The sequence below is a fragment of the Lampetra fluviatilis genome, chromosome 66 (assembly GCF_964198595.1).
Source record: "Lampetra fluviatilis chromosome 66, kcLamFluv1.1, whole genome shotgun sequence".
NCBI lineage: Eukaryota > Metazoa > Chordata > Hyperoartia > Petromyzontiformes > Petromyzontidae > Lampetra > Lampetra fluviatilis.
The window spans coordinates 6,085,290-6,112,243 of record NC_136340.1 but is presented as its reverse complement, the minus strand read 5'-3'; the positions used below and the strand labels follow the sequence as shown (position 1 = coordinate 6,112,243).

General features: G+C 46.9%; 1 protein-coding gene across 1 annotated transcript; it reads right to left on the bottom strand.

Moving 5' to 3' along the window:
- Nucleotides 1–1,323: 1,323 nt before the first annotated feature.
- Nucleotides 1,324–26,722, bottom strand: LOC144952118 (sodium/potassium-transporting ATPase subunit beta-2-like). The gene is made up of 8 exons (XM_078882522.1): nucleotides 26,656–26,722; nucleotides 19,919–20,046; nucleotides 12,758–12,886; nucleotides 12,045–12,149; nucleotides 9,989–10,194; nucleotides 6,993–7,049; nucleotides 5,128–5,214; nucleotides 1,324–3,336 (listed from the first exon to the last, which is right to left on the bottom strand). Exons 2-8 carry the CDS (start codon nucleotides 20,034–20,036, stop codon nucleotides 3,172–3,174), a joined length of 867 nt encoding a protein of 288 aa, XP_078738648.1. The 5' UTR covers nucleotides 20,037–20,046; nucleotides 26,656–26,722; the 3' UTR covers nucleotides 1,324–3,171.
- Nucleotides 26,723–26,954: the final 232 nt, after the last annotated feature.

Here is a 26,954-nt window from a genome sequence, read left to right as displayed (position 1 = left end):
ATAAAACAAAAAGACTTTTCCGTCATTTCCGAGTTTTTTTTTGCCTTTTTTAATTTCATTTTTCAAAAGTTACAGACGAAACAAACGCGGCCGCTACGCGCTCACGGCCCACGCTGCCACTCCGCGCGGACACGGGAGACGTGACAGTGTCGCAGCGTCAAACGTTCCAGACCGCTACGCGGAAAGCTACGATGTTGTGTCGACGACGACGACGAAGATGACGATTGGGGCAAGATGAATCCGCGATATCTATAACACTTCATAACAACATTTTTTTTTTATATTTTTTTGTTCCTGGGTAGGTAGTGTTATTTTCGAATTGCCTCAAAAGTGCAGACAGTGGCTATTATTGCCCACAAACTTTGCTTTTGTGACCAGGACAGCGATATTTTTAAATGTACCTATTTTCAATGAGAAAAAAAGGTTTAGATTTAAAGCTTTCGTGACTGCAGGGATTCATCTTCTTGGTTCTTTCGGTAAAGTCACGTAGAAGGGAAATAATAAAATAATACAAATAAAACATAACAAAATAATTCTCACGACGTTTCGGCCACAGCGCAAGAACCAAGAAGAGAAAAAAAAGGTGTTAATATAAAGTCCTGGTCACAAAAGCAAAGTTTGTAGGGAATAACAGCCACTTTCTATACGTTTTAGCCATAAGCAATTAGAAAATAACACTTACTACCCAGGAACAAAAATCGTATTACATCGTGTAATCAATCATATATATACTTTATAATCAACGTTTTTGGGTTTAGATCGCGTTATTTATAAATGTGTTGTAACCCTCCACCACCCGACACGGCCAATCAGTAAAAAAGTGGCACGTTGACAAAAGACAAATAGTTCACTGCTTTAGCCCACCGGTGTGTTGAAGCGTGAAACCACAATATTTACAATTTGAGTACAACGTTTCGCTGGTAATTGCATCCAGCATCATGGGACAATTCGCCAGAATGCTGAGGCTCTGCTCTGTCTCCCGTTCTTATATAGAGGTGCAACGATTTGGGGGGGGGGGTTATTGTAATTATATACTACAATAGTATGATGACTAATGTAGTATATAATTACAATAATCAAAAAAATCTCAGATTTGCCAAATGTTGTGGATTTGCTCTCCAACACGCAACCGGTTAGTTGCTGTACTCGAAACGAATTGGGCACGTTCTGTTCACGTGACAAACCTTACGATTTGGCCGTGTCGGGTTGGAGGCGGGTTTAACTACACATTTATATTTTTTGGGTCTTTCGGTAAAGTCACGTAGATAGGTTCAAAGAAATTAACAAAAAACTACGACGTTTCGATCGCTTGTGTTGCGATCGAAACGTCGTAGTTTTTTGTTATGTTTTGTTATTTTCATTTGAACCTATCTACATGACTTTACCGAGAGCCCCAAAGAATATGAATTCCTGCAGTCACGAAAGCTTTCCGTCAAGACACATTCATATGTACGCGATCTAACCCAACAAAACCTCTTTAACGGATGATATTGGTCGCGTTAAACTAATCAAAACCCCCGATATTCCACAACCAACCCCTCCACCCTTGAGCTGATGTCGTCACTTACGCTCCCGCTACTGGACCTATTAAGTATCATACATTTACACTTCCCCAATGTTATCTTTATAGTGGCTAATATGGACTATGGTGATTATTATTGTTGTTATGTTTGTATATTTACACTAAATCGTGGAGACCCAATGGCTCAGAGGTGCACAGAAGCTGACATCTCTTGGGTTCGAGTCCCGAGTTTCAGCCTCAAACCAAAGAGATTACAGCACCCATAGACTCACACAGAGGCCCATAGACTCACACAGAGACCCATAGACTCACACAGAGGCCCATAGACTCACACAGAGGCCCATAGACTCACACAAAGACCCATAGACTCACACAGAGACCCATAGACTCACACAGAGACCCACAGAGATACATAGACTCACACACAGACACACAAACACACAGAGACAGAGTCACATAGACCTATAGACTCATAGAGACCCATAGACTCACATAGAGACCCATAGACCCACATTGAGACCCATATACTAACATACAGACCCACATACTCACACATAGATCTGTCAGAGAAACCCACACCCAGAACTCGAACCCAGGGTCTCAGTGATGCTGGCTCAGTTTCTATGACACCGCCATTATGAACCACCCAGGGATAGAGATACACACCCAGTCTCAGGGCTCAAACGCAGGCACTGAGAGTGGCCTGACTCTGGGTCTTGTGAAGTGAAGTCCTGGAGCACATCTGGCCCAAAGGCCACATGAAATTAAGTTGGCGGCCACTGGAAATGAAGTCACAGGCCACAAGAATTGACGTCATGGGTCGTGAGAAATTAAGCCGCGGGCGACAAAAAATGTAGTCACAGGCCACAGGAAAATAAAGTCATTGGTAATAAGATATGAGGTCATGGGCCATAAGAATTTAAGTCATGGGTCATGAGAATCGAAGTCATTGGCCACAGGAAATGAAGTCATTGGCCACAGGAAATGACATCATGGGCCACAGGAAATGACGTCATGGGCTACAGGAAATGACGTCATGGGCCACAGGAAATGACGCAATGGGCCACAGGAAATGACGTCATGGGCCACAGGAAATGACGCCATGGGCCACAGGAAATGAAGTCATTGGCCACAGGAAATGACATCATGGGACACAGGAAATGACGTCATGGGCCACATGACATGACGTCATGGGCCACAGGAAATGACGTCATGGGCCACAGGAAATGACATCATGGGCCACAAGAAATTAAGTCATGGGTCATAAGAATTGAAATCATGGGTCATGAGAATTGAAGTCGTGGGCCGCAGGAAATTGAGTCATTGGCCACAGGATATTGAGTTATTGGCCACAGGAAATGACGTCACGGGCCACAGGAAATGACGTCATGGGCCACAGGAAATGACGTCATGGGCCACAGGAAATGACGTCATGGGCCACAGGAAATGACGTCATGGGCCACAGAAAATGACGTCACGGGCCACAGGAAATGACGTCATGGGCCACAGAAAATCAAGTCATGGGTCATGAGAAATGAAGTCGCGGACCACAGGAAACAAAGTTAGGGGTCTTAACGAACGAAGTCGCGTGTGTCCCTCGTGTCGTCACCGTCTCTGCCCCCCCGCCCCCCATCCATCCCACCCTCCCACTAGTTGGAGATGTGGAGGCGGAACTCGACGCGGCCGATGAACTTGTCTCGGTTGTTTTCGTCCACGACGACGTTGGGTCCCGACAGGCGACACACCACCTGCAGGTCGGTGTTGCGGGGCGGGTTCATGAACTGCACGGCCACCACGGGCTGACGGTAGCCACCCTGCGAGGGGGGGGCGGGGGGCAAGACGACGGAGAGGAGACGCGGAGGTAAGGGGATTTGGAATCGGGAGAGGGGAGATGGAGAGAGAGAGATGTAGACACAGAGAGTAGGGGCACCCCCAGTGGCAGCTGTCGCTGTGCATCAGTCTGCTGCCAGTAGGGGTAGCGGTGATCGCTGCTGCTGCTGCTGCTGTGTGTATCTAGTCTAGGGGCACCCCCAGTGGCAAATGTCCCTGTGCATGGGTCTGCTGTCAGTAGGGGTAGTGATGATCGCTGCTGCTGCTGTGTGGGTCTAACCAAGGGGCACCCCCAGTACCAGCTGTCGCTGTGCATGAGTCTGCTGTCAGTAGGGGTAGCGGTGATCGCTGCTGCTGTGTTAGTCTAACCAAGGGGCACCCCCAGTAGCAGCTGTTGCTGTGCATGAGTCTGCTGTCAGTAGGGGTAGCGGTGATCGCTGCTGCTGCTGTGTGGGTCTAGCCTAGGGGCACCCCCAGTGGCAGCTGACCCTGTGCATGGGTCTGCTGTCAGTAGGGGTAGCGATGATCGCTGCTGCTGCTGCTGTGTGGGTCTAGCCTAGGGGCACCCCCAGTGGCAGCTGACCCTGTGCATGGGTCTGCTGTCAGTAGGGGTAGCGATGATCGCTGCTGCTGCTGTGTGGGTCTAGCCTAGGGGCACCCCCAGTGGCAGCTATCCCTGTGCATCAGACTGCTGTCAGTAGGGGTAGCGGTGATCGCTGCTGCTGCTGTGTGTATCTAGTCTAGGGGCACCCCCAGTGGCAGCTGTCGCTGTGCATCAGTCTGCTGTCAGAAGGGGTAGCGATGATCGCTGCTGTTATGTGGGTCTAGCCTAGGGGCACCCCCAGTGGCAGCTGTCCATGTGCATCAGTTTGCTGCCAGTAGGGGAAGCGATGATCGCTGCTGCTGCTGTGTGGGTCTAGCCTAGGGGCACCCCCAGTGGCAAATGTCCCTGTGCATGGGTCTGCTGTCAGTAGGGGTAGTGATGATCGCTGCTGCTGCTGTGTGGGTCTAACCAAGGGGCACCCCCAGTGGCAAATGTCCCTGTGCATCAGTCTGCTGTCAGTAGAGGTAGCGGTGATCGCTGCTGCTGTGTGAGTCTAACCAAGGGGCACCCCCAGTAGCAGCTGTCGCTGTGCATGAGTCTGCTGTCAGTAGGGGTAGCGGTGATCGCTGCTGCTGCTGTGTGGGTCTAGCCTAGGGGCACCCCCAGTGGCAGCTGACCCTGTGCATGGGTCTGCTGTCAGTAGGGGTAGCGATGATCGCTGCTGTGTGGGTCTAGCCTAGGGGCACCCCCAGTGGCAGCTGACCCTGTGCATGGGTCTGCTGTCAGTAGGGGTAGCGATGATCGCTGCTGCTGCTGTGTGGGTCTAGCCTAGGGGCACCCCCAGTGGCAGCTGACCCTGTGCATGGGTCTGCTGTCAGTAGGGGTAGCGATGATCGCTGCTGCTGCTGTGTGGGTCTAGCCAAGGGGCACCCCCGGTGACAGCTCTCTCTGTGCATGGGTCTGCTGTCAGTAGGGGTAGTGATGATCGCTGCTGCTGCTGTGTGGGTCTAACCAAGGGGCACCCCCAGTGACAGCTCTCTCTGTGTGCACGAGTTTATCGGTAGGATGCGAAAGCTGCTGCTGCTGTGCCATTGCAACTAGAAACAATTCATGTTGAACTGCTGCTGATGCTGCTGCTGTTACTGATAATGCTGATGATGCTAATGATAATGCTGCTGATGATGCCGTTGATGATGATGATGCTGATGTTGGTGACGCTTCGCACACTCACGTCAGTTTTCTTGCCGTAGTAGGGGAAGTACATGGGGTCGAACTTGTTTTCAGGGTAGAAGTTCAGAGGTCCCAGGTCGATGTTTTTCTGGGAGTCATCATCATCATCATCAGCAGCAGCAGCGAGGCCACAACATGCACAGAAGCACACCCATGTCAGGCTGTCTCCTAGAGCTGTCTCTCTCTGAGTCGTCATCTCTCTCTCTGAGTCTCTCTCTCTGAGTCGTCCTCTCTCTCTCTGAGTCGTCCTCTCGCTCTCTGAGTCGTCCTCTCGCTCTCTGAGTCGTCCTCTCTCTCTCTCTCTCTGAGTCGTCCTCTCTCTCTGAGTCGTCCTCTCTCTCTCTCTCTGAGTCGTCCTCTCGCTCTCTGAGTCGTCCTCTCGCTCTCTGAGTCGTCCTCTCTCTCTCTCTCTTTCTGAGTCGTCCTCTCTCTCTCTGAGTCGTCCTCTCTCTCTCTCTGAGTCGTCCTCTCTCTCTCTGAGTCATTCTCTCTCTCTGAGTCGTCCTCTCTCTCTCTGAGTCGCCTTCTCGCTAATAAACGTAACAACTGTAATAAAGGTCGTTGAGGCGACTTCTGGAATCCGTCTTTTATTCAACTTGTATTACAGCTTTCCTTCACGCTGCTGACAGGCAGTGTGAGAGGGACAGATAGAGAGAGAGACACACACTGCCACGTGGCAACCCGGAGCCCCGCTCACGCATGGCCCCTTCCTCTGTTCGTTACCGTTCTGACCACGTGTCGTTCGTCTCCACCCCTATTTAATACCCGGGTCACGTGGTACGTTTCCACCAATCCTGATTAGCCTCCATGGAATATTCCAGGCTCCCTCATAAGTTCCCGGGACCACGCCCCTGACTCGTCTCCCCATTGGCTGTGGCCAAAGCCAGCAGAACCAATCCTCTATTTACAGCTGTCACCTTTCCATTACGTCAGGGCCACGCCCCTAGGCTTCCCCCCATTGGTTATAGACCAGGACCGGCAGAGCCAATCATCATGACGAGTTGTGATACGTCAGTGAGCCGGATATATCCTCACATTACACAAAAATAACATAGTGACAACCACTGCCTGTGTAGGGGTGTTACGGAGGGGCTGTATACATCACACGGGAAACAAACACAGTGGGCGGGGCTTCGTGAGTGCACGGGGAGGCGCTCTCAACGACGTCCACACAGGGCAGCCTGGGGGGGGCTGGCCCTACCCCTCAGCGAGGGGTTTTGGTATAAAAGGGGATGAGCCGGAGAGCTCGGGGTAGAATGTTAAAGCTAAACCAGTGAAGACCGAAGATCGTCTAGCTAGAGCCCTGGACTCCCCTGGGACGCCGCCCTTGTCAGGGCCGCGCAGGACCGAGCCAGCGGCGTGGTCCCGAGAACCAGAGCTAGTGCTCTGGGACTCCGGGTACCGTAGCCCGACTTACCAGTGTCGGGCCAGACAGCCTCCCCTAGCCCGTTAGTGGAGGACTAGGAGGTAGGTCAGAGATAGCTAGCAGTGTATTCCCAGCTAGCCGGGTGAGGGGGCCGATACCCCCTCCAGTAATGTATGTCCGCGGTTGTGACAACTGTTGCGGAATAAATACGTGTGCCTCAACCCCGGCGTCCAAGAGTCCTCAACGATATTACACCTGCAAAACGTCTCGTCGTAGTCTCAGTCTGCAATTGAATCCATTAAGCATACATTTGTATATTACTTATATATGGTAGCATTATTTCTACGCAACATTATTATTCATATTATTGTCTGCTTATGATATTACTTACAAATTATATAACTGTTAAATAATTATATATCATGCACTATATAATCTATAATTATTGTATATATTAGATGCATTATATAAGATAATTATATCACTCCACTCCGTCATACCGCTGTGCAGTTGACGCTTGCTGACATGTCGGAGTCCCCAGGCTTGTAGCCGATCACCTGAACAACAACAAGAAACAACAACAATAAACAACAATACACAACAACAATAAACAACAACAATAAACAACAATAAACAACGATACACAACAACAATAAACAACAATAAACAACAATACACAACAACAATAAACAACAATAAATAACAATACACAACAACAATAAACAACAATACACAACAACAATAAACAACAATAAACAACAATACACAACAACAATAAACAACAATACACAACAACAATAAACAACAATACACAACAATACACAACAACAATAAACAACAATAAACAACAATACACAACAACAATAAACAACAATACACAATACACAACAGTAAACAATAATAATAACACTGAGAGAGACACTGAGAGAGAGAGAGAGACAGACAGAGAGACAGGGAGAGACAGACAGAGAGAGGCAGAGAGAAAGAGAGAGAGATTCAGAGAGAGCGAGACAGAGAGACAAGGAGAGAGAGAGAGAGACAGACAGAGAAAGAGAGACAGAGAGAGAGAGACACACAGACAGACAGAGAGACAGAGAAACAGACAGACAGAGAGACAGAGAAACAGACAGAGAGAGAGACAGAGACAGCGAGACAGACAGAGACAGACAGAGAAGCAGACAGAGAGAGAGAGACACAGACAGACAGAGACAAACAGACAGAGACAGCGAGACAGACAGAGAGAGAGACAGACAGACAGACAGAGCGACGAGAGAGAGACACTGAGAGAGACATAGACAGACAAAGACACACAGACACAGACAGCGAGACCGACAGAGAGAGACACAGACAGAGACAAACAGACAGCGAGACAGCGAGACAGACAGAGAGAGACACAGACAGAGACAAACAGACAGAGACAGCGAGACAGACAGAGACACAGACAGACAGACAGAGAGAGACAGAGAGCAGCATCAATCAGCAGCATCAATCAGCAGCATCAAACAACAGCATCAATCAGCAGCATCAAACAACAGCATCAAACAGCAGCATCAATCAGCAGCATCAATCAGCAGCATCAAACAACAGCATCAATCAGCAGCATCAAACAACAGCATCAATCAGCAGCATCAATCAGCAGCATCAATCAGCAGCATCAATCAGCAGCATCAATCAACAGCATCAATCAGCAGCATCAATCAGCAGCATCAATCAACAGCATCAATCAGCAGCATCAAACAACAGCATCAATCAGCAGCATCAATCAGCAGCATCAATCAGCAGCATCAATCAGCAGCATCAAACAACAGCATCAATCAGCAGCATCAATCAGCAGCATCAATCAGCAGCATCAATCAGCAGCATCAATCAACAGCATCAATCAGCAGCATCAAACAACAGCATCAAACAGCAGCATCAATCAGCAGCATCAATCAGCAGCATCAAACAACAGCATCAATCAGCAGCATCAAACAACAGCATCAATCAGCAGCATCAATCAGCAGCATCAATCAGCAGCATCAATCAGCAGCATCAATCAACAGCATCAATCAGCAGCATCAATCAGCAGCATCAATCAACAGCATCAATCAGCAGCATCAAACAACAGCATCAATCAGCAGCATCAATCAGCAGCATCAATCAGCAGCATCAATCAGCAGCATCAAACAACAGCATCAATCAGCAGCATCAATCAGCAGCATCAATCAGCAGCATCAATCAGCAGCATCAATCAACAGCATCAATCAGCAGCATCAAACAACAGCATCAATCAGCAGCATCAAACAACAGCATCAATCAGCAGCATCAATCAGCAGCATCAAACAACAGCATCAATCAGCAGCATCAAACAACAGCATCAATCAGCAGCATCAAACAACAGCATCAATCAGCAGCATCAATCAGCAGCATCAAACAACAGCATCAATCAGCAGCATCAAACAACAGCATCAATCAGCAGCATCAATCAGCAGCATCAATCAGCAGCATCAATCAGCAGCATCAATCAGCAGCATCAATCAACAGCATCAATCAACAGCATCAAACAGCAGCATCAATCAGCAGCATCAATCAACAGCATCAATCAACAGCATCAAACAGCAGCATCAATCAGCAGCATCAATCAGCAGCATCAATCAACAGCATCAATCAACAGCATCAAACAGCAGCATCAATCAGCAGCATCAATCAACAGCATCAATCAACAGCATCAAACAGCAGCATCAATCAGCAGCATCAATCAGCAGCATCAATCAACAGCATCAATCAACAGCATCAAACAGCAGCATCAATCAGCAGCATCAAACAGCAGCATCAATCAACAGCATCAAACAGCAGCATCAATCAACAGCATCAATCAACAGCATCAATCAGCAGCATCAAACAACAGCATCAATCAGCAGCATCAATCAACAGCATCAAACAGCAGCATCAATCAGCAGCATCAATCAGCAGCATCAATCAGCAGCATCAATCAGCAGCATCAATCAACAGCATCAATCAACAGCATCAAACAGCAGCATCAATCAGCAGCATCAAACAGCAGCATCAATCAACAGCATCAAACAGCAGCATCAATCAACAGCATCAATCAGCAGCATCAAACAACAGCATCAAACAGCAGCATCAATCAACAGCATCAATCAGCAGCATCAATCAGCAGCATCAATCAACAGCATCAATCAACAGCATCAAACAGCAGCATCAATCAGCAGCATCAATCAGCAGCATCAATCAACAGCATCAATCAACAGCATCAAACAGCAGCATCAATCAGCAGCATCAATCAGCAGCATCAATCAGCAGCATCAATCAGCAGCATCAAACAGCAGCATCAATCAGCAGCATCAATCAGCAGCATCAATCAACAGCATCAAACAGCAGCATCAATCAGCAGCATCAATCAGCAGCATCAATCAGCAGCATCAATCAGCAGCATCAATCAACAGCATCAAACAGCAGCATCAATCAGCAGCATCAATCAACAGCATCGACTCACGCGGTTGATCTTGACGAGCACACACGGCTGACCGCTGGCGTAGCCGTAGCTGAGGTCGTTCAGGCCGGAGCAGTTCGCGAGCAGCGAGCGGTTAAAGTAGCAGGGCAGGGGCACCGCGGCGAGCACGTGACCCACTGGGGAGCCCTGCTCGTCGCGGAAGAATCCCGGCGAGCATCGAGGCCACTCCAACGACTGGTTGTCGTAGGCTGGGGGGGGGGAGATGGGGGGATGGGGGGAGAGATGGGGATATGGGGGGGGGGGGAGAGATGGGGAGATGGGGGGAGATATGGGGGGGGGAGATGGGGGGAGATATGGGGGGAGAGATGGAGAGATGGGGAGATGGAGAGATGGGGGGAGAGATGGAGAGATGGGGGGAGAGATGGGGGGGGAGAGATGGGAGATGGGGGGGAGATGGAAAGATGGGGGGAGAGATGGAGAGATGGGGGGAGAGATGGGGGGAGAGTTGGAGAGATGGAGAGATGGGGGGAGAGATGGAGAGATGGGGGGAGAGATGGGGGGGGGAGAGATGGGGAGATGGGGGGAGAGTTGGAGAGATGGAGAGATGGGGGGAGAGATGGGGAGAGAGTTTGAGAGATGGGGAGATGGGGGGGAGAGATGGGGAGATGGGGGGAGAGATGGGGAGATGGAGAGATGGGGGGAGAGATGGAGAGATGGGGGGAGAGATGGGGGGGGAGAGATGGGGAGATGGGGGGAGAGTTGGAGAGATGGGGGGAGAGTTGGAGAGATGGAGAGATGGGGGGAGAGATGGGGAGAGAGTTTGAGAGATGGGGAGATGGGGGGAGAGATGGGGAGATGGGGGGAGATGTGGGGAGAGAGATGGGGAGAAAGATGGGGAGATGGGAAGAGAGTTTGAGAGATGGGGAGATGGGGAGAGAGATGGGGAGAGAGTTTGAGAGATGGGGAGATGGGGGGAGAGATGGTGAGAGAGATGAGGAGAGATGAATAGATGGGGAGAGAGATGGGGAGATGGGGAGAGAGAGAGAGAGATGGATGGTGACTTTTTTTTACTTTTAAACAACTTTTATTGCCGCCAGCAGCAACAGCACTGGAGGCGATTTCGATTCGAAACACACGAAGTCACCAGCAAACAAATGAAAATAAACGCTACAAATCCACGCGCTGTGGCGCTAAAAGCACCGCGCTCAACACGAAAGAAAAGCCACGTGGTGGTGGTGGTCATCGCGCACGCCACGGTGACGAGCGAGCGCTTCAGAAGGTGAACACGAGGGTGCAGTGCACGCTGATACAGAGGGGGGCTTTTCCGGCTCCCCAGCGTTCGAAGAAAACGTGCACATCACCGACATGTGTGTGGTACATGGCGTGCTCCAGCCGGAGCCTTAAGCAGGCCTCTGAACACTGGAAGCACCACACAGCAGCCGTCAGTGCAGAGGTCGCAAACGGGTTTTGATTCCTTACCCGTACCCGGCCGCACCAGGGTCGCAAACGGGTACGGGTATCGGGTACCCGATTGCGACCTCTGGGATGAAGCCATGTTGCAGGCGCGGGTGGGTTGATTCTAGGAACTTGAATTGTGAGAAAAGACAAGACGTTGGGAAATGAGTGACAACCGGTGACTCACCAGTGACTCACGGCCTACCCGTACCCGGCCGCACCAGGGTCGCAAACGGGTACCCGTACCTGTACCCGGCCGGGTACGGGTAGCCGGGTATCGGGTAGGGTACGGGTATCGGGTACCTGATTGCGACCTCTGCGTTAGTGTCACCCCTCCAGCATCTTTGTTTTCTCGTTCTGTGCTTTACATTCCAGACGAAGTGCACGAGTGGTGAGTCGCCAATCAGGAGGCTGGAGGGCCTTGGTTCTTGTGCCACAGCACGGATGCAGCGAGGATGGAGAGAGACGGGGAGAGGGTTAGAGAGAGAGAGAGATGGGGAGAGAGATGAGTAGATGGAAAGAGAGAGAGAGATGGGGAGATGGCGAGAGAGATGGATGGAGAGAGAGAGAGAGAGCGAGATGGGGAGATGGAGGGAGAATTCAGGCGACTTGGGGCAGGGGGGGGGAGACTTTGGTGACTCACTCTTGATGAAAGAGTCGAGGGACTGCGTGAATTTCGAGTAGGAGTCACCACTGGACATGTTGAAGGAGACGTCCAGATTCTCCGCACGCGGTCGGATCATCACTCCTGCAGCACGCGCCAGAAGCATCATCGGCATCATCAGCATCATCAGCAGCAGCATTATCATCATCAGCATCATCATCAGCAGCATCATCATCAGCAGCATCATTATCATCAGCATTATCAGCATCATCAACAGCATCATCATCATCAGCAGCAGGAGCATTATCAGCATCATCATCAGCAGCATCAGCAGCAGCATCAGCAACAGAATTAGCAGCAGCAGTATCATCATCATCAGCAGCAGCAGCAGCATTATCATCATCATCAGCAGCATCATCATCAGCATCATCAGCATCATCATCAGCATCATCAGCAGCATTATCAGCAGCATCATCAGCATCATCAGCAGCATCATCAGCATCATCATCAGCAGCAGCAACATCGTGAGCATAATCAGCAGCAGCATCATCATCAGCATCATCGTGAGCATCATCATCATCTGCAGCATCATCATCAGCAACATCATCAGCAGCAGCATCAGTAACATGGTGAGCATCATCATCATCAGCATCATCATCAGCAGCAGCAGCAGCATCATCATCATCATCTGCAGCATTATCATCACGACGATCAGAGTGTAAGTGACCCGGGGTAGTTGTGAGTGTACGTGCCAGGGTTCTGGACGCGGTCCTGGTACTTGGGTCTCTCATCGCTGATCGTCTGCAGCATCACCCACATGGTGAATGCGAACATCGCGGCCAGGAAGAGGTAGAAGATGATGTAGTAGCCGATGATGAGGGCTGTGGGGACGAGGTGGAGGAGGTGGAGTAGGAGGAGGGGCACACGTTTGTATTGTTCACGGTTAATGCTGTACAAACACACACACACACCGTGGCAGTATTAACCAGGCTTGCCGCTCATTTTGAACCGTGACAGTGATAGGGTTTGGGGTAGTGATAGGGACAGCGATGGGGGTAGTGATAGGGGTAGTGATAGGGGGTAGTGATAGGGGTAGCGATAGGGGGTAGCGATAGGGGGTAGTGATAGGGGTAGTGATAGGGGTAGTGATAGGGGTAGCGATAGGGGGTAGTGATAGGGGGTAGTGATAGGGGGTAGTGATAGGGGTAGCGATAGGGGGTAGTGATAGGGGGTAGTGATAGGGGTAGTGATAGGGGTAGTGATAGGGGGTAGCGATAGGGGGTAGCGATAGGGGTAGTGATAGGGGTAGCGATAGGGGGTAGTGATAGGGGGTAGTGATAGGGGTAGTGATAGGGGTAGTGATAGGGGTAGCGATGGGGGTAGCGATAGGGGTAGCGATAGGGGTAGCGATAGGGGTAGCGATAGGGGGTAGCGATGGGGGTATAGATAGGGGTAGCGATAGGAGTAGCTATAGGGGTAGTGATAGGGGTAGCGATAGGGGTAGCGATAGGAGTAGTGATAGGGGTAGCGATAGGGGTCGTGATAGGGGTAGCGATAGGGGTAGCGATAGGGGTAGCGATAGGAGTAGCGATAGGGGTAGTGACAGGGGTAGTGATAGGGGTAGTGATAGGGGTAGTCTATAGGGGTAGCGATAGGGGTAGCGATAGGGGTAGCGATAGGGGTAGTCTATAGGGGTAGTGATAGGGGTAGCGATAGGGGTAGTCTATAGGGGTAGCGATAGGGGTAGTCTATAGGGGTAGCGATGGGAGTAGCGATGGGGGCAGCGATAGAGGTAGTCTATAGGGGTAGCGATAGGGGTAGTCTATAGGGGTAGCGATGGGGGTAGCGATGGGGGTAACGATAGGGGTAGTCTATAGGGGTAGTGATAGGAGCTGCAATAGGGGAAGCGATAGGGGAACCTCCCAGCGGCAATTGCCAGAAATCATATATATTTAAAATTATGATTTTGTTAAGATTAACATAAAAACGTCTACAACACCGTTCGTTCACCACGTGCCAACTTCATTGAGCGGGGAGTGTCGTGTGGTGGAGGGATGGACGGCACTACAACTATTTCCATTGTTGTAATATGTTTTTACCCTTTCAACTGGTACAAAAACTGACACCTTTATACAAGGCATCATGTTTGCAATAACCACAACACAAGCAGTCAAAATGCAAACAAAAAGAAACAACTCTGATAATGATATGCATCATGATAATGATATGCATCATCATTATCAGAGTTGTTTCTTTTTGTTTGCATTTTGACTGCTTGTGTTGTGGTTATTGCAAACACGATGCCTTGTATAAAGGTGTCAGTTTTTGTACCAGTTGAAAGGGTAAAAACCTATTACTATATTTTGCCACTGGTAAAGGAGATGTCTCATAGTATTTCCATTGTTGTTAAATGATGCGATCATTTTGACCTCCCCCCTCCATCATCCCCCCCCCCAAGCTGCTCCCGCAAAAACAAAAGTCAATTACCAACCTCCTCGTGGATTGTCAACAAGCCGGTTCTTCTCGAACTCCAATCAGTGAAACAATGCGCCCACAAATGCCTCCTCCACACAACACGGACGCCCTGTAAGGTAGTCGCCTCTAGCAGACTGCTGGGGCGAGTGCTGTTAGTAGTAGCGAGTAGCAGCGCCTATACACAGACAAAGATCCCCCGTGTAGCCTCTACAGACTGCAGGGGCAAGTGCTGTTAGTAGCAAGTAGCAGCGCCTATACACAGACAAAGATCCCCCGAGTAGCCTCCAGCAGACTGCAGGGGCAAGTGCTGTTAGCGAGCAGCACCTATACACAGACAAAGATCCCCCGAGTAGCCTCCAGCAGACTGCAGGGGCAAGTGCTGTTAGCGAGCAGCACCTATACACAGACAAAGATCCCCCGTGTAGTCTCTAGCAGACTGTTGGGGCAAGTGCCGTTGGGGGTGGGTGGCGAGCACCACGCCCGGCCGCCTTTGTCTCTCCAGTGGCGATGTTTACTACGCACCGCACCAGGTTACTTATTTGAGGCTGAGTCGACCTAAGGGTGGCCCAGGACCGCTTCAGATACTCGCCGCCGCTGATGGGGTTCGGAGCGCAGCGCTAACCGCTGCACCACCGCTCCCCATAACGGCGCTGTGGTGGCTATGAGATGTTGACTACCTCGCCTGATATACAGGAGGTCGTGGGTTCGATCCCGACCCTGACGATGCCTGCTGCTGTATATTTGGAGTCTGCGTCTCTCTCTCATCATCATCACGTTGGCTATGAGATGTTGACTACCTCGCCTGATCTACAGGAGGTCGTGGGTTCGATCCCGACCCTGACGATGCCTGCTGCTGTATATTTGGAGTCTGCGTCTCTCTCTCATCATCATCACGTTGGCTATGAGATGTTGACTACCTCGCCTGATCTACAGGAGGTCGTGGGTTCGATCCCGACCCTGACGATGCCTGCTGCTGTATATTTGGAGTCTGCGTCTCTCTCTCATCATCATCACGTTGGCTATGAGATGTTGACTACCTCGCCTGATCTACAGGAGGTCGTGGGTTCGATCCCGACCCCTGACGATGCCTGTTGTTGTATATTTGTAGTCTGCGTCTCTCTCTCTCATCATCATCATCACGTTGGCTAGGAGATGTTGACTATCTCTCCTGGTCTACAGGAGGTCGTGGGTTCGATCCCGACCCCTGACGATGCCTGTTGTTGTATATTTGTAGTCTGCGTGTCTCTCTCTCTCTCCCCGTGGTGAGATGTTAACTACCTCGCCTGGTATGCACGAGGTCAGCTCAGTGGGAGGAAGTGGGGGGGGAGTGGGGGGGGGACCTTTCACCCGGGGGCTAAACGTCTCAAGGGTTTAAATATCTTCAGTTGAAATGTCCACACGCTCACAGGCGCTCACACAAACCGCACCACGCCCCACGTGGACACAGAGCCCTGTTCGCTCTCACTCTCTTCTCTCTCTCCTCTCTTGTCTTCGGTCACGGTGCGCAACAAACGGGGTAATGATGATGATGATGCTCCATTGGAACCTCATTTGCCAGTAAAAAATATGATAATTGTTTTTGTACCCTTCTATCTGGCAACAAAACTGACACATTTTTTACAAGGAGTCATGTTTACATAGACCAGGTAATGGTGTAAATGCTTACCCCGAGCTCTCATACTCTGATGGTGCATTGTTTTTGAGTTGTACGCCTTTTGGCGTCATCTGGTCCAACACCATGTGAGACTAGGCTCTAAGGAAAGCTGTCTCGGGTGTGGACCAATCAACTTCAAGGACAGTGCACATACATTATCAGAGTTGTGTTTTTTGTTTGCATTATGACTGCAGGTATTGTGGTCTATGCAAACATGACTCCTTTTAAAAAAAAGGTGTCAGTTTTGTTGCCAGATAGAAGGGTAAAAAAACAATTATTATAATAATGTTACTCTTATTTTTGCTACCAACGTAAAGTCACGTAGGTAGAAACAATTCTAATAATTATTATTTTTTCTACCGAAAGAACCAAAGAGTATGGATTCCTGCAGTTACAAAAGCGTCAAATCAATAATAGTAATCATTGTGTACATTTTGACTTAAAACTTTTTTTATTTTCTCTCCGCCTGATGAAGACAGATTTTGTTGCGATCGAAACGTCGTGGGTTTTTTGCTCTTATTAATTTGTATTTATTTTTATTTATACATTTTCAATTGATATTTTTTCAATAAATGTTTTTTTAAAATATATATTTGTATTTTTTATTCATTTGTATTTTTAGTTTTCTATTTACGTGACTTTACCGAAAGAACCAAGAATATAATAAATGTGTAGCCTCCGGGAAGGGAGGGAGGGGATCGTGGGGTGGGTGGGAGATCTTATCAGCAGCGGTGATCCGGCTGCAGCCGATCCGGACCGCTCGCCACAACAAAGGAGTGGGGGGAGGGAGGGGAGAGAAGGAGGGAGGATCTGTGGATAGTGCTGAGTCTATGGTGCAGTGCTGAGTCTGTGGGCAGTGCTGAGTCTATGGGCAGTGCTGAGTCTATGGGCAGTGCTGAGTCTATGGGTAGTGCTGAGTCTGTGGGCAGTGCTGAGTCTATGGTGCAGTGTTGAGTCTATGGACAGTGCTGAGTCTATGGTGCAGTGCTGAGTCTGTGGGCAGTGCTGAGTCTGTGGGCAGTGTTGATTATATGGGCAGTGCTGAGTGAATGGGCTGTGTTGAGTCTATGGGCAGTGTTGAGTCAATGGGCAGTGCTGAGTCTATGGGCAGTGCTGAGTATATGGGCAGTGTTGAGTATATGGGCAGTGTTGAGTCTATGGGCAGTGTTGAGTTTATGGGCAGTGTTGAGTCTATGGGCAGTGTTGAGTCTATGGTGCAGTGTTGAGTCTATGGGCAGTGTTGAGTCTATGGGCAGTGTTGAGTCTATGGGCAGTGTTGAGTCTATGGGCAGTGTTGAGTCTATGGTGCAGTGTTGAGTCTATGGGCAGTGTTGAGTCTATGGTGCAGTGTTCAGTCTATGGGCAGTGTTGAGTCTGTGGGCAGTGTTGAGTCTATGGGCAGTGTTGAGTCTATGGGCAGTGCTGAGTCTATGGGCAGTTTTGAGTCTATGGTGCAGTGTTGAGTCTATGGGCAGTGTTGAGTCTATGGGCAGTGTTGAGTCTATGGGCAGTTTTGAGTCTATGGGCAGTGTTGAGTCTATGGGCAGTGTTGAGTCTATGGTGCAGTGTTGAGTCTATGGGCAGTGTTGAGTCTATGGTGCAGTGTTGAGTCTATGGGCAGTGTTGAGTCTGTGGGCAGTGTTGAGTCTATGGGCAGTGTTGAGTTTATGGGCAGTGCTGAGTCTATGGGCAGTTTTGAGTCTATGGTGCAGTGTTGAGTCTATGGGCAGTGTTGAGTCTATGGGCAGTGTTGAGTCTATGGGCAGTGTTGAGTCTATGAGTAATGCATCTGTTGGCAGTTGTGGTGTAAATAATAACAACAACACGTGCGTTGTGTATGTGGCCTTAAAAGGATAGAAGCAAATATATACAGGGTGGCCCAAAAGTTAGGACACATCGGGTTATTAACATTACACGAGTTTACACCATTTGAACCTCATTTGCCAGTAAAAATATGATAATTGTTTTTTTACCCTTCTATCTGGCAACAAAACTGACACCTTTTTTACAAGGAGTCATGTTAACATAGACCAGGTAATGGTGTAAATGCTTACCCTGAGCTCTCATACTCTGATGGTGCATTGTCTTTGAGTTGTGCGCCTTTTGGCGTCATCTGGTCCAACACCATGTGAGACTAGGCTCTAAGGAAAGCTGTCTCGGGTGTGGACCAAACAACTTCAAGGACAGTGCATACATTATCAGAGTTGTGTTTTTTTTTGCATTATGACAGCAGGTATTGTGGTCAATGCAAACATGACTTCTCGTAAAAAAAAGGTGTCAGTTTTGTTGCCAGATAGAAGGGTAAAAAAACTATTATCATTACACGAGTTTATTGTATTGCATTAGAAGGTGCCCACACTGAGCTGCGAATTAGCTCAGAAACGACCCCTGCCTGTCACATGATGAGAGCTCAAAGAAGTTGCGGCTCATCATCATCATCATTGCGTGGACATTTATAGCAGTATCCAAATACTCTAAAACGCGTGGTAATGTTGATTCTAAATGTGTGGGGGGGGGGGGGGAGCGGAGGACCTGGAGAAGAATACACAGGGAGAGAGAAACGCAGACTTCAAATATACAGCAGCAGGCGTCGTCAGGGTTGGGATCGAACCTACGACCTCCTGTAGACCAGGCGAGGTAGTTAACATCTCCTAGTCACCGTGATGATGATGAGAGAGAGACACGCAGACTCCAAATATACAGCAGCAGGGGTCGTCAGGGTCGGGATCGAACCCACGACCTCCTGTACACCAGGCGAGGTAGTCAACATCTCCTAGCCACCGTGATGATGAGAGAGAGAGACGCAGACCCCAAATATACAGCAACAGGGGTCGTCAGGGTCGGGATCGAACTCATGACCTCTTGTAGACCAGGGGAGCTAGTTAACATCTCCTCTCCACTAAGTTCTGTATGCATGTAAAGTGCTGTGTGTGTGTATGTAAAGTGCCGTGTGTATGTAATGTGCTGTGTGTATGTAAAGTGTTGTGTGTATGTAAAGTTACATATGCACGTAAAGTGCTGTGTGTATGTAAAGTTACGTATGCATGTAAAGTGCTGTGTGTATGTAAAGTGCTGTGTGCATGTAAAGTGCTGTGTGTATGTAAAGTTACGTATGCATGTAAACTGCTGTGTGTATGTAAAGTTACGTATGCATGAAAAGTGCTGTGTGTATGTAAAGTACTGTGTGTATGTAAAGTGCTGTGTGTATGTAATGTGCTGTGTGCATGTAAAGTGCTGTGTGTATGTAAAGTACTGTGTGTATGTAAAGTGCTGTGTGCATGTAATGTGCTGTGTGCATGTAAAGTACTGTGTGTATGTAAAGTGCTGTGTGTATGTAATGTGCTGTGTGTATGTAAAGTGCTGTGTGTGTATGTAAAGTTACGTATGCATGTAAAGTGCTGTGTGTATGTAAACTGCTGTGTGTATGTAAAGTTACGTATGCATGTAAAGTGCTGTGTGCATGTAAAGTGCTGTGTGTATGTAAAGTGCTGTGTGTATGTAAAGTGCTGTGTGCATGTAAAGTGCTGTGTGCATGTAAAGTGCTGTGTGTATGTAAAGTTACGTATGCATGTAAACTGCTGTGTGTATGTAAAGTTACGTATGCATGTAAAGTGCTGTGTGTATGTAAAGTGCTGTGTGTATGTAAAGTGCTGTGTGTATGTAAAGTTACGTATGCATGTAAAGTGCTGTGTGTATGTAAAGTGCTGTGTGCACGTAAAGTGCTGTGTGTATGTAAAGTTACGTATGCATGTAAAGTGCTGTGTGTGCGTGTGTGCCATCTCACCCCAGCTGGTCCCGGTTCGACCCAGGAACTCCCTTGTGCGTGGGTTCCACAGGAAGGCTCTCCAGGAGGCGAGCGATTCGCGGGCGCGAACTCCGCGGGTTTTCTTGTCGTTCGCCATTGGTGAACTCCTGCTCCGGACCACGTGGTTGAAGGAACAAGGGCAATTGTTTTAACACGTGGTAGTAATACCGTGTCAATACACTACACTATACACTACACTACTATACACTACACTACTATACGCTACACTATACACTACACTATACACTACTATACACTACATTATACACTACACTACTATATACTACACTATACACTACACTACTAAACACTACACTACTATACACTACAATACAGTACACTACACTACTATACACTACACTACTATACACTACACTATACACTACACTACTATACACTACACTACTATACACTACAATACAGTACACTACACTACTATACACTACACGAATATACACTTCAATTTACACTACACTATTATACACTACACTATACACTACACTGTTATACACTATACTATACTATACACTACACTATACACTACATCAAACACTATACTTCTATACACTACACTACACACTGTACTACTATACACTACACGATTATCCACTATACCATACACTACACCAGTATACACTACACGACTATACACTGCACTACTATACAACACCACTTTACACTGCACTTCTATACACCACTACTATACATTACACTACTATACCATGCTTGTCAACCCATACGGTTTACCCCATATTCTTGCACGGGAAATTGAGTTTTCAAGTCCAATACGGATAAAAATATGTATTTAGATAATTGTTTGTCTATTTGTTAGTGTTTCACCCACGTGATGTAACTTTGTAGGATGAACGTTGAGATTTGTAAAGGTCACAGGGTGACCAATACGGTCCAAATTGGTCTGTAATAAGCTACGTCACTGATAAGTGGTTGACAGATATATATAATGTAGTGTATAGTAGTGTATTTTCAGTTCAGTTCATTTTCAGTTCATTTATTAGGTAGAGCCCTGTGAGCCATTCGGCTCTTGAATCGGGTGCAAACGCACCAAATAAAAAACGTGAACATGAAAACATCTTAAAGCGACCGCACGCAACAGAAATCCCAGTGGGATGCAAGTCAAACAATAACAACCATAAGATAATTTAGATTAAAGTTATCAGTATAACTCTGCACAACAACAAACAAATATGGCTAAACCAAAACGATTTCGAAATCACCAAAATAAAGTTATAAAAACAATGTAACTGTGATCATAGGAACTGTGATTCAAATTTAACAATAAACGACATATACATTAACATGTACGACCAAACTTTGCAGCCATAGCTGGCAGCATGAGTCACTCCATAACAGCAGGAGTATCAGTAGGAGTATCAACAATTTTTCAATGCACCTTTAAAGATCAGCACACTATCATCAAAACTCAAGATCAGGAGCGATGCATTTGATTTCAGGCCATTCTGAATAGCAGTGGCAGTTAGGGGTGTACAACTCCTCTAGAGCATCTTCTTGGTTCTTTCGGTAAAGTCACGTAGAAGGGAAGTAATAAAATAATAAAAATAACACATAATATTTTTTTATTTTATTACTTCCCTTCTACGTGACTTTACCGAAAGAACCAAGAAGATGAATCCCTGCAGTCACGAAAGCTTTAAATCCTCTAGAGCAGTTTTGAGTGAAGATCTCTCACAGGTAGTGATCCAAGTTGCAGTTAATTGGCGATAGCATTCCAGACCCTGGGGGCATCAATAGCAAAGGCCCTTCCTCCAGTATTTGTACGGCAATAAGGAATGTGAAGCTGCTAATTGAGCGAAGACCTTAGGTCACATTTGTTCTTCGAAACAGTGAGGAGATCCAGCAGGTAGTCTGCGGATTGTAGTGTAGTGGATAGTAGTGTAGTGTATAGCAGTATATAGTAGTGTTCAATAGTGTAGTGTATAATAGTGTAGTGTATAGTGTAGTGTATAGTAGTGTAGTGTATAGCGTAGTGTGTAGTCGTGTATTATATATAGTAATTTGAATAGGTCTGTAGTAAGGTAGGCACTGATAAGGGGTTGACAGGTTTGTGGTAGTGTAGTGTATAATAATGTAGTGTATAGTGTAGTGTATAGTAGTGTAGTGTATAGTGTAGTGTATAGTAGTGTAATGTATAGTGTAGTGTGTAGTAGTGTAGTGTATAATAGTGTAATGTATAGTGTAGTGTATAGTAGTGTAGTGTATAGTGTAGTGTAGAGTGTATAGTTGTCTGAATTGGTCTGTAATAAGTTAGGGCACTGAAAAGGGGTTGACAGGTTTGTGGTAGTGTAGTGTATAATAATGTAGTGTATAGTGTAGTGTATAGTAGTGTAGTGTATACTGGTGTAGTGTATAGTAGTGTAGTGTATAGTGTAGTGTAGAGTGTATAGTTGTCTGAATTGGTCTGTAATATGTTAGGGCACTGATAAGGGGTTGACAGGTTTGTGGTAGTGTAGTGTATAATAATGTAGTGTATAGTGTAGTGTATAGTAGTGTAGTGTATACTGGTGTAGTGTATAGTAGTGTAGTGTATAGTGTAGTGTATAGTCGTGTATTATATATAGCAGAGGTGTGGACTCGAGTCATGTGACTTGGACTCGAGTCAGACTCGAGTCATGAATTTGATGACTTGCGACTCGACTTGGACTTGCATAACAATGACTTTGTCCCACCTATGAGATGTGGACTCGAGTCATGTGACTTGGACTCGAGTCAGATTCGAGTCATGAATTTGATGACTTGCGACTCGACTTGGACTTGCATAACAATGACTTTGTCCCACCTATGAGATGTGGACTCGAGTCATGTGACTTGGACTCGAGTCAGATTCGAGTCATGAATTTGATGACTTGCGACTCGACTTGGACTTGCATAACAATGACTTTGTCCCACCTATGAGATGTGGACTCGAGTCATGTGACTTGGACTCGAGTCAGATTCGAGTCATGAATTTGATGACTTGCGACTCGACTTGGACTTGCATAACAATGACTTTGTCCCACCTCTGATATATAGTAGTCTGAATAGGTCTGTAATAAGGGAGAGACTGATAAGGGGTTGATAGGTTTGCGAAGTAGTGATCGTGGTCGGGCTCTCTGGACCCAATGTTTTCCATGAATCGAGGTTTGCTTGGGTTAGATCGCGTTCAAATATATGAATGTGTCGATAACCGAATCACAACAGGACAAAGATCCCCCGGGTAGCCTCTAACAGACTGTTGGGGCAAGTGCTGTGAGTAGCGAGTAGCAGCGCCTATACACAGACAAAGATCCCCCGTGTAGCATCTAATAGACTGTTGGGGCAAGTGCTGTTAGCGAGCAGCGCCTATGAATGCCGGATCGGCACACGAGGGGTTTGGTGGTCATCACCACGCCCGACCGCCTTTGTCTCCCCATTGGCGATGTTTGCTACACATCGCACCGGGTACTCATTTGAGGCTGAGTCGACCTAGGGGAGCACCCCCAGGACCGGGTTCAGGGAATCGTCACCGGTGTTGGATCCGCGAGCGGGAATCAAACCCGGGTCGCCAGCTAGCGAAGCGTGGCGCTAACCGCTGCGCCACCGCTCCCCAAACCCACCCACCCACCACCACTACTCGATACGTTGATTTGTAAAAGTTGTTGTGGAGTTTTTTGTTATTTAAAAAAAAAACTCTCCAACGCACGCAGCCGGTTCTAGTGCATAGATAAGTAAAGACAAGGCCGTAAATATAATATTCAAAGATGCTCTTAATGTCCCCACCAATATATTGCTATAAAATAGATTTCTGTTAATGTGATTGTGGTTATGGTTGTACTTTATTAATGCCTAATCTCTGCCATTACATACGATGAAACAAAAAAAGGTAAAAAAAAAACAGAGAAATGTAATACAATACACTATTAGACATTATTGTTAAAAAATAAAAAAAATTCCATCCTATGTTAGTGAATTTTTTTAATATTTTAGGCAGAAAATTCGTTTTCAAATTTAGATTTTTTTTTTTCTGGGGGGGGACCCCAGACCCCCTGGAAGATTTGGTCCCCCCAAATGTTGACTCCATGGCTACGGCCTTGATTAAAAGAACCTGTCACGACTTGTTGACGCAACAGCGAACCATCGACTTTGCCAATTGTCTGTGTGGTGGTGATGGAACGACTCACAGCATTGATATCATTGACGCGATCTAAAAACCAAAAAAAACTCACGAAAACTAAGGATAGCTTTGTAGCACCCGAGCGCAGTAAAAACAGGCTTTGTGTTCAGCTTTCACTTAACCAGCGTTGCTGCACTCCAAATCGTTGACAAAACAAAGGCATGGTGATGTTAATCATGTAAATAGTAATGTTAATCATGTTGATAGTAATGTTAACAATGAGTACAAAGGAGGTTTTATGCAGACAAAGTGAACTGTGAGTTACGTTGCCACGTGGCTTAATTTGTGTTTTCGATGATTTACCTTCTAAACACTAAAGACTACTCTACACTAAACACTACACTACTATACACTATACTATACACTACACTACTATACACTACTACATACTAAACATTACACTATACACTACACTATACACTACTATACACTCCCATACACTATACACTACACTATATCGTACTCTACACTGCACTATAATACACTGCACTATGCACTACACTACTATACACTACACTACTATATACTATACTACTATACACTACACTACTATACACTACACTATATACTACATTACTATACACTACACTACACTATATACTACACTACTATACACTACTATACACGACACTACTATACACTACACTACTATACACTACTATACACGACACTAGTATACACTACACTATACACTACACTATACACTACACTACTATACACTACACTATACACTACACTATACACTACTATACACTACACTATACACTACACTATACACTACACTACTATACACTACACTACTATACACTACACTACTTTACATTACACTATACACTACACTATACACTACACTATACACTACACTACTATACACTACACTATACACTACTATACACTACACTATACACTACACTATACACTACTATAGACTACACTATACACTACACTATACACTACACTACTATACACTACACTACTATACACTACACTATACACTACACTACTTTACATTACACTATACACTACACTTTACACTACACTATACACTACACTACTATACACTACACTACTATACACTTCACTATACACTACACAACTATACACTACACTATACACTACTATACACTACACTATACACTACACTACTATACACTACACTACTATACACTACACTACTATACACTACACTGCTATACACTACTATACACTACACTACTATACACTACTCTATACACTACACTACTCTATACTATACTACTATAGACTACACTACTATACACTACACTACTATACACTACGCTATACACTACACCACTATACACTACACCCAGGTTAAGAACGACCGCTCTAATCGTTCTCTTGCACCCGGCGTTGAACCGCTCTGTTCATAATTCACTGCGTAACAAAAACAATCTTTCTTTTTTGTTCCTGGGTAGTGAGTGTTATTTTCTAATTGCGAATGCCTCAAAAGTACAGAAAGTGGCTATTATTGCCCACAAACTTTGGCTTTGTGACCAGGCCAGTGATCATTTTTGAAATGTACCTATTGTCAATGGGAAAACGTGTGCATTCGTGTAATTCCTTCACGTAAGTCCTGGTCACAAAAGCAAAGTTTGCAGGGAATAACAGCCGTTTTCTATACGTTTTAGGCATAAGAAATTAGAAAATAACACTTGCTACCCAGGAACAAAAACCGTGTTACATAGCGGTATAATGTAACTCGCTAACACCCTCCCGCCCCTTGCTGGAAATCCGCTGGCTCATCGGATTTTTCCTGTTGTAGAATGTAAGTACAACAAAAAACATATTCTGATTCATCTCATGGAAGGGCGAAAGAGATGGAGAGAGAGTGAGAGAGCGAGTGATGTAATTCATAACGTTGTTCTAGAATGTAGCTGAGTTGATTGTGTAGATTATAGAGGAACACCCTGACCCAGGGGCTCGAACCCAGGTGATTCAGCAGTACTGTCTCAACATATCTCACACGGCCACTATGATCTCTCCAACACTATAAGAGACACCCAGACCCATGTGATTCAACAGGCCTGTCTCTAAATATCTGACACGGCCACTATGATCTCCCCCACACTATAAGGGCCACCCAGAACCCAGGTGATTCAGCAGGACTGTTTCAACATATCTCACACGGCCACTATGATCTCTCCAACACTATAAGAGACACCCAGACCCAGGTGATTCAACAGGCCTGTCTCAAAATATCTGACACGGCCACTATGATCTCCCCCACACTATAAGGGCCACCCAGAACCCAGGTGATTCAGCAGGACTGGCTCAGCATATCTGACACGGTCACTACTATCTCCCCCACACTATGAGAGATACCCAGACCCAGGGCTCGAACCCAGGTAATTCAGCAGTACTGTCTCAAAATATCTCACACGGCAGCTATGATCTCCCCCACACTATGAGAGACACCCAGACCCCAGGTGATTCAGCAGGACTGGCTCAACATATCTGACACGGCCACTATGATCTCCCCCACACTATGAGAGACACCCAGACCCACGTGATTCACCCTAATCATTACCTGTGGCGCGGAGTTCAGAAGCCTCGGATCTGTGGGACGCGCGCGCAGAATATGATGTCTAGATAGGTAGGCGTGTGAGTGCGTGTGTGTGTATATATACCTGGCCAGGGCGTGGGAGTATGGTGGTGGTGGTGGGGGTGGTATGCGTAGGTAGGGGACAAGAGGTACCCGCACCACGGGAAGGGTGATTGACCTCTTACGCTGACTACCCTGATCTCGCTGGAACTGGAATGGGTGGCAACAATGGGGACAAATGGAAATTGAGACTCGAGGCGATGTTAATGCCTGCGCGGGGTGTC

What these genes read in the sequence shown, in the direction of transcription:
- LOC144952118 (XM_078882522.1), bottom strand. Translation starts at nt 20,036, where the DNA reads ATGGCGAACGACAAGAAAACCCGCGGAGTTCGCGCCCGCGAATCGCTC. An exon ending in CCTCGACTCTTTCATCAAGA is followed by an intron (nt 10,195 to 12,044) that starts GTGAGTCACCAA and finishes CCCCCCCCCCAG; the next exon opens with CCTACGACAACCAGTCGTTG. An exon ending in TGCTCGTCAAGATCAACCGC is followed by an intron (nt 7,050 to 9,988) that starts GTGAGTCGATGC and finishes GTTGTTGTTCAG; the next exon opens with GTGATCGGCTACAAGCCTGG.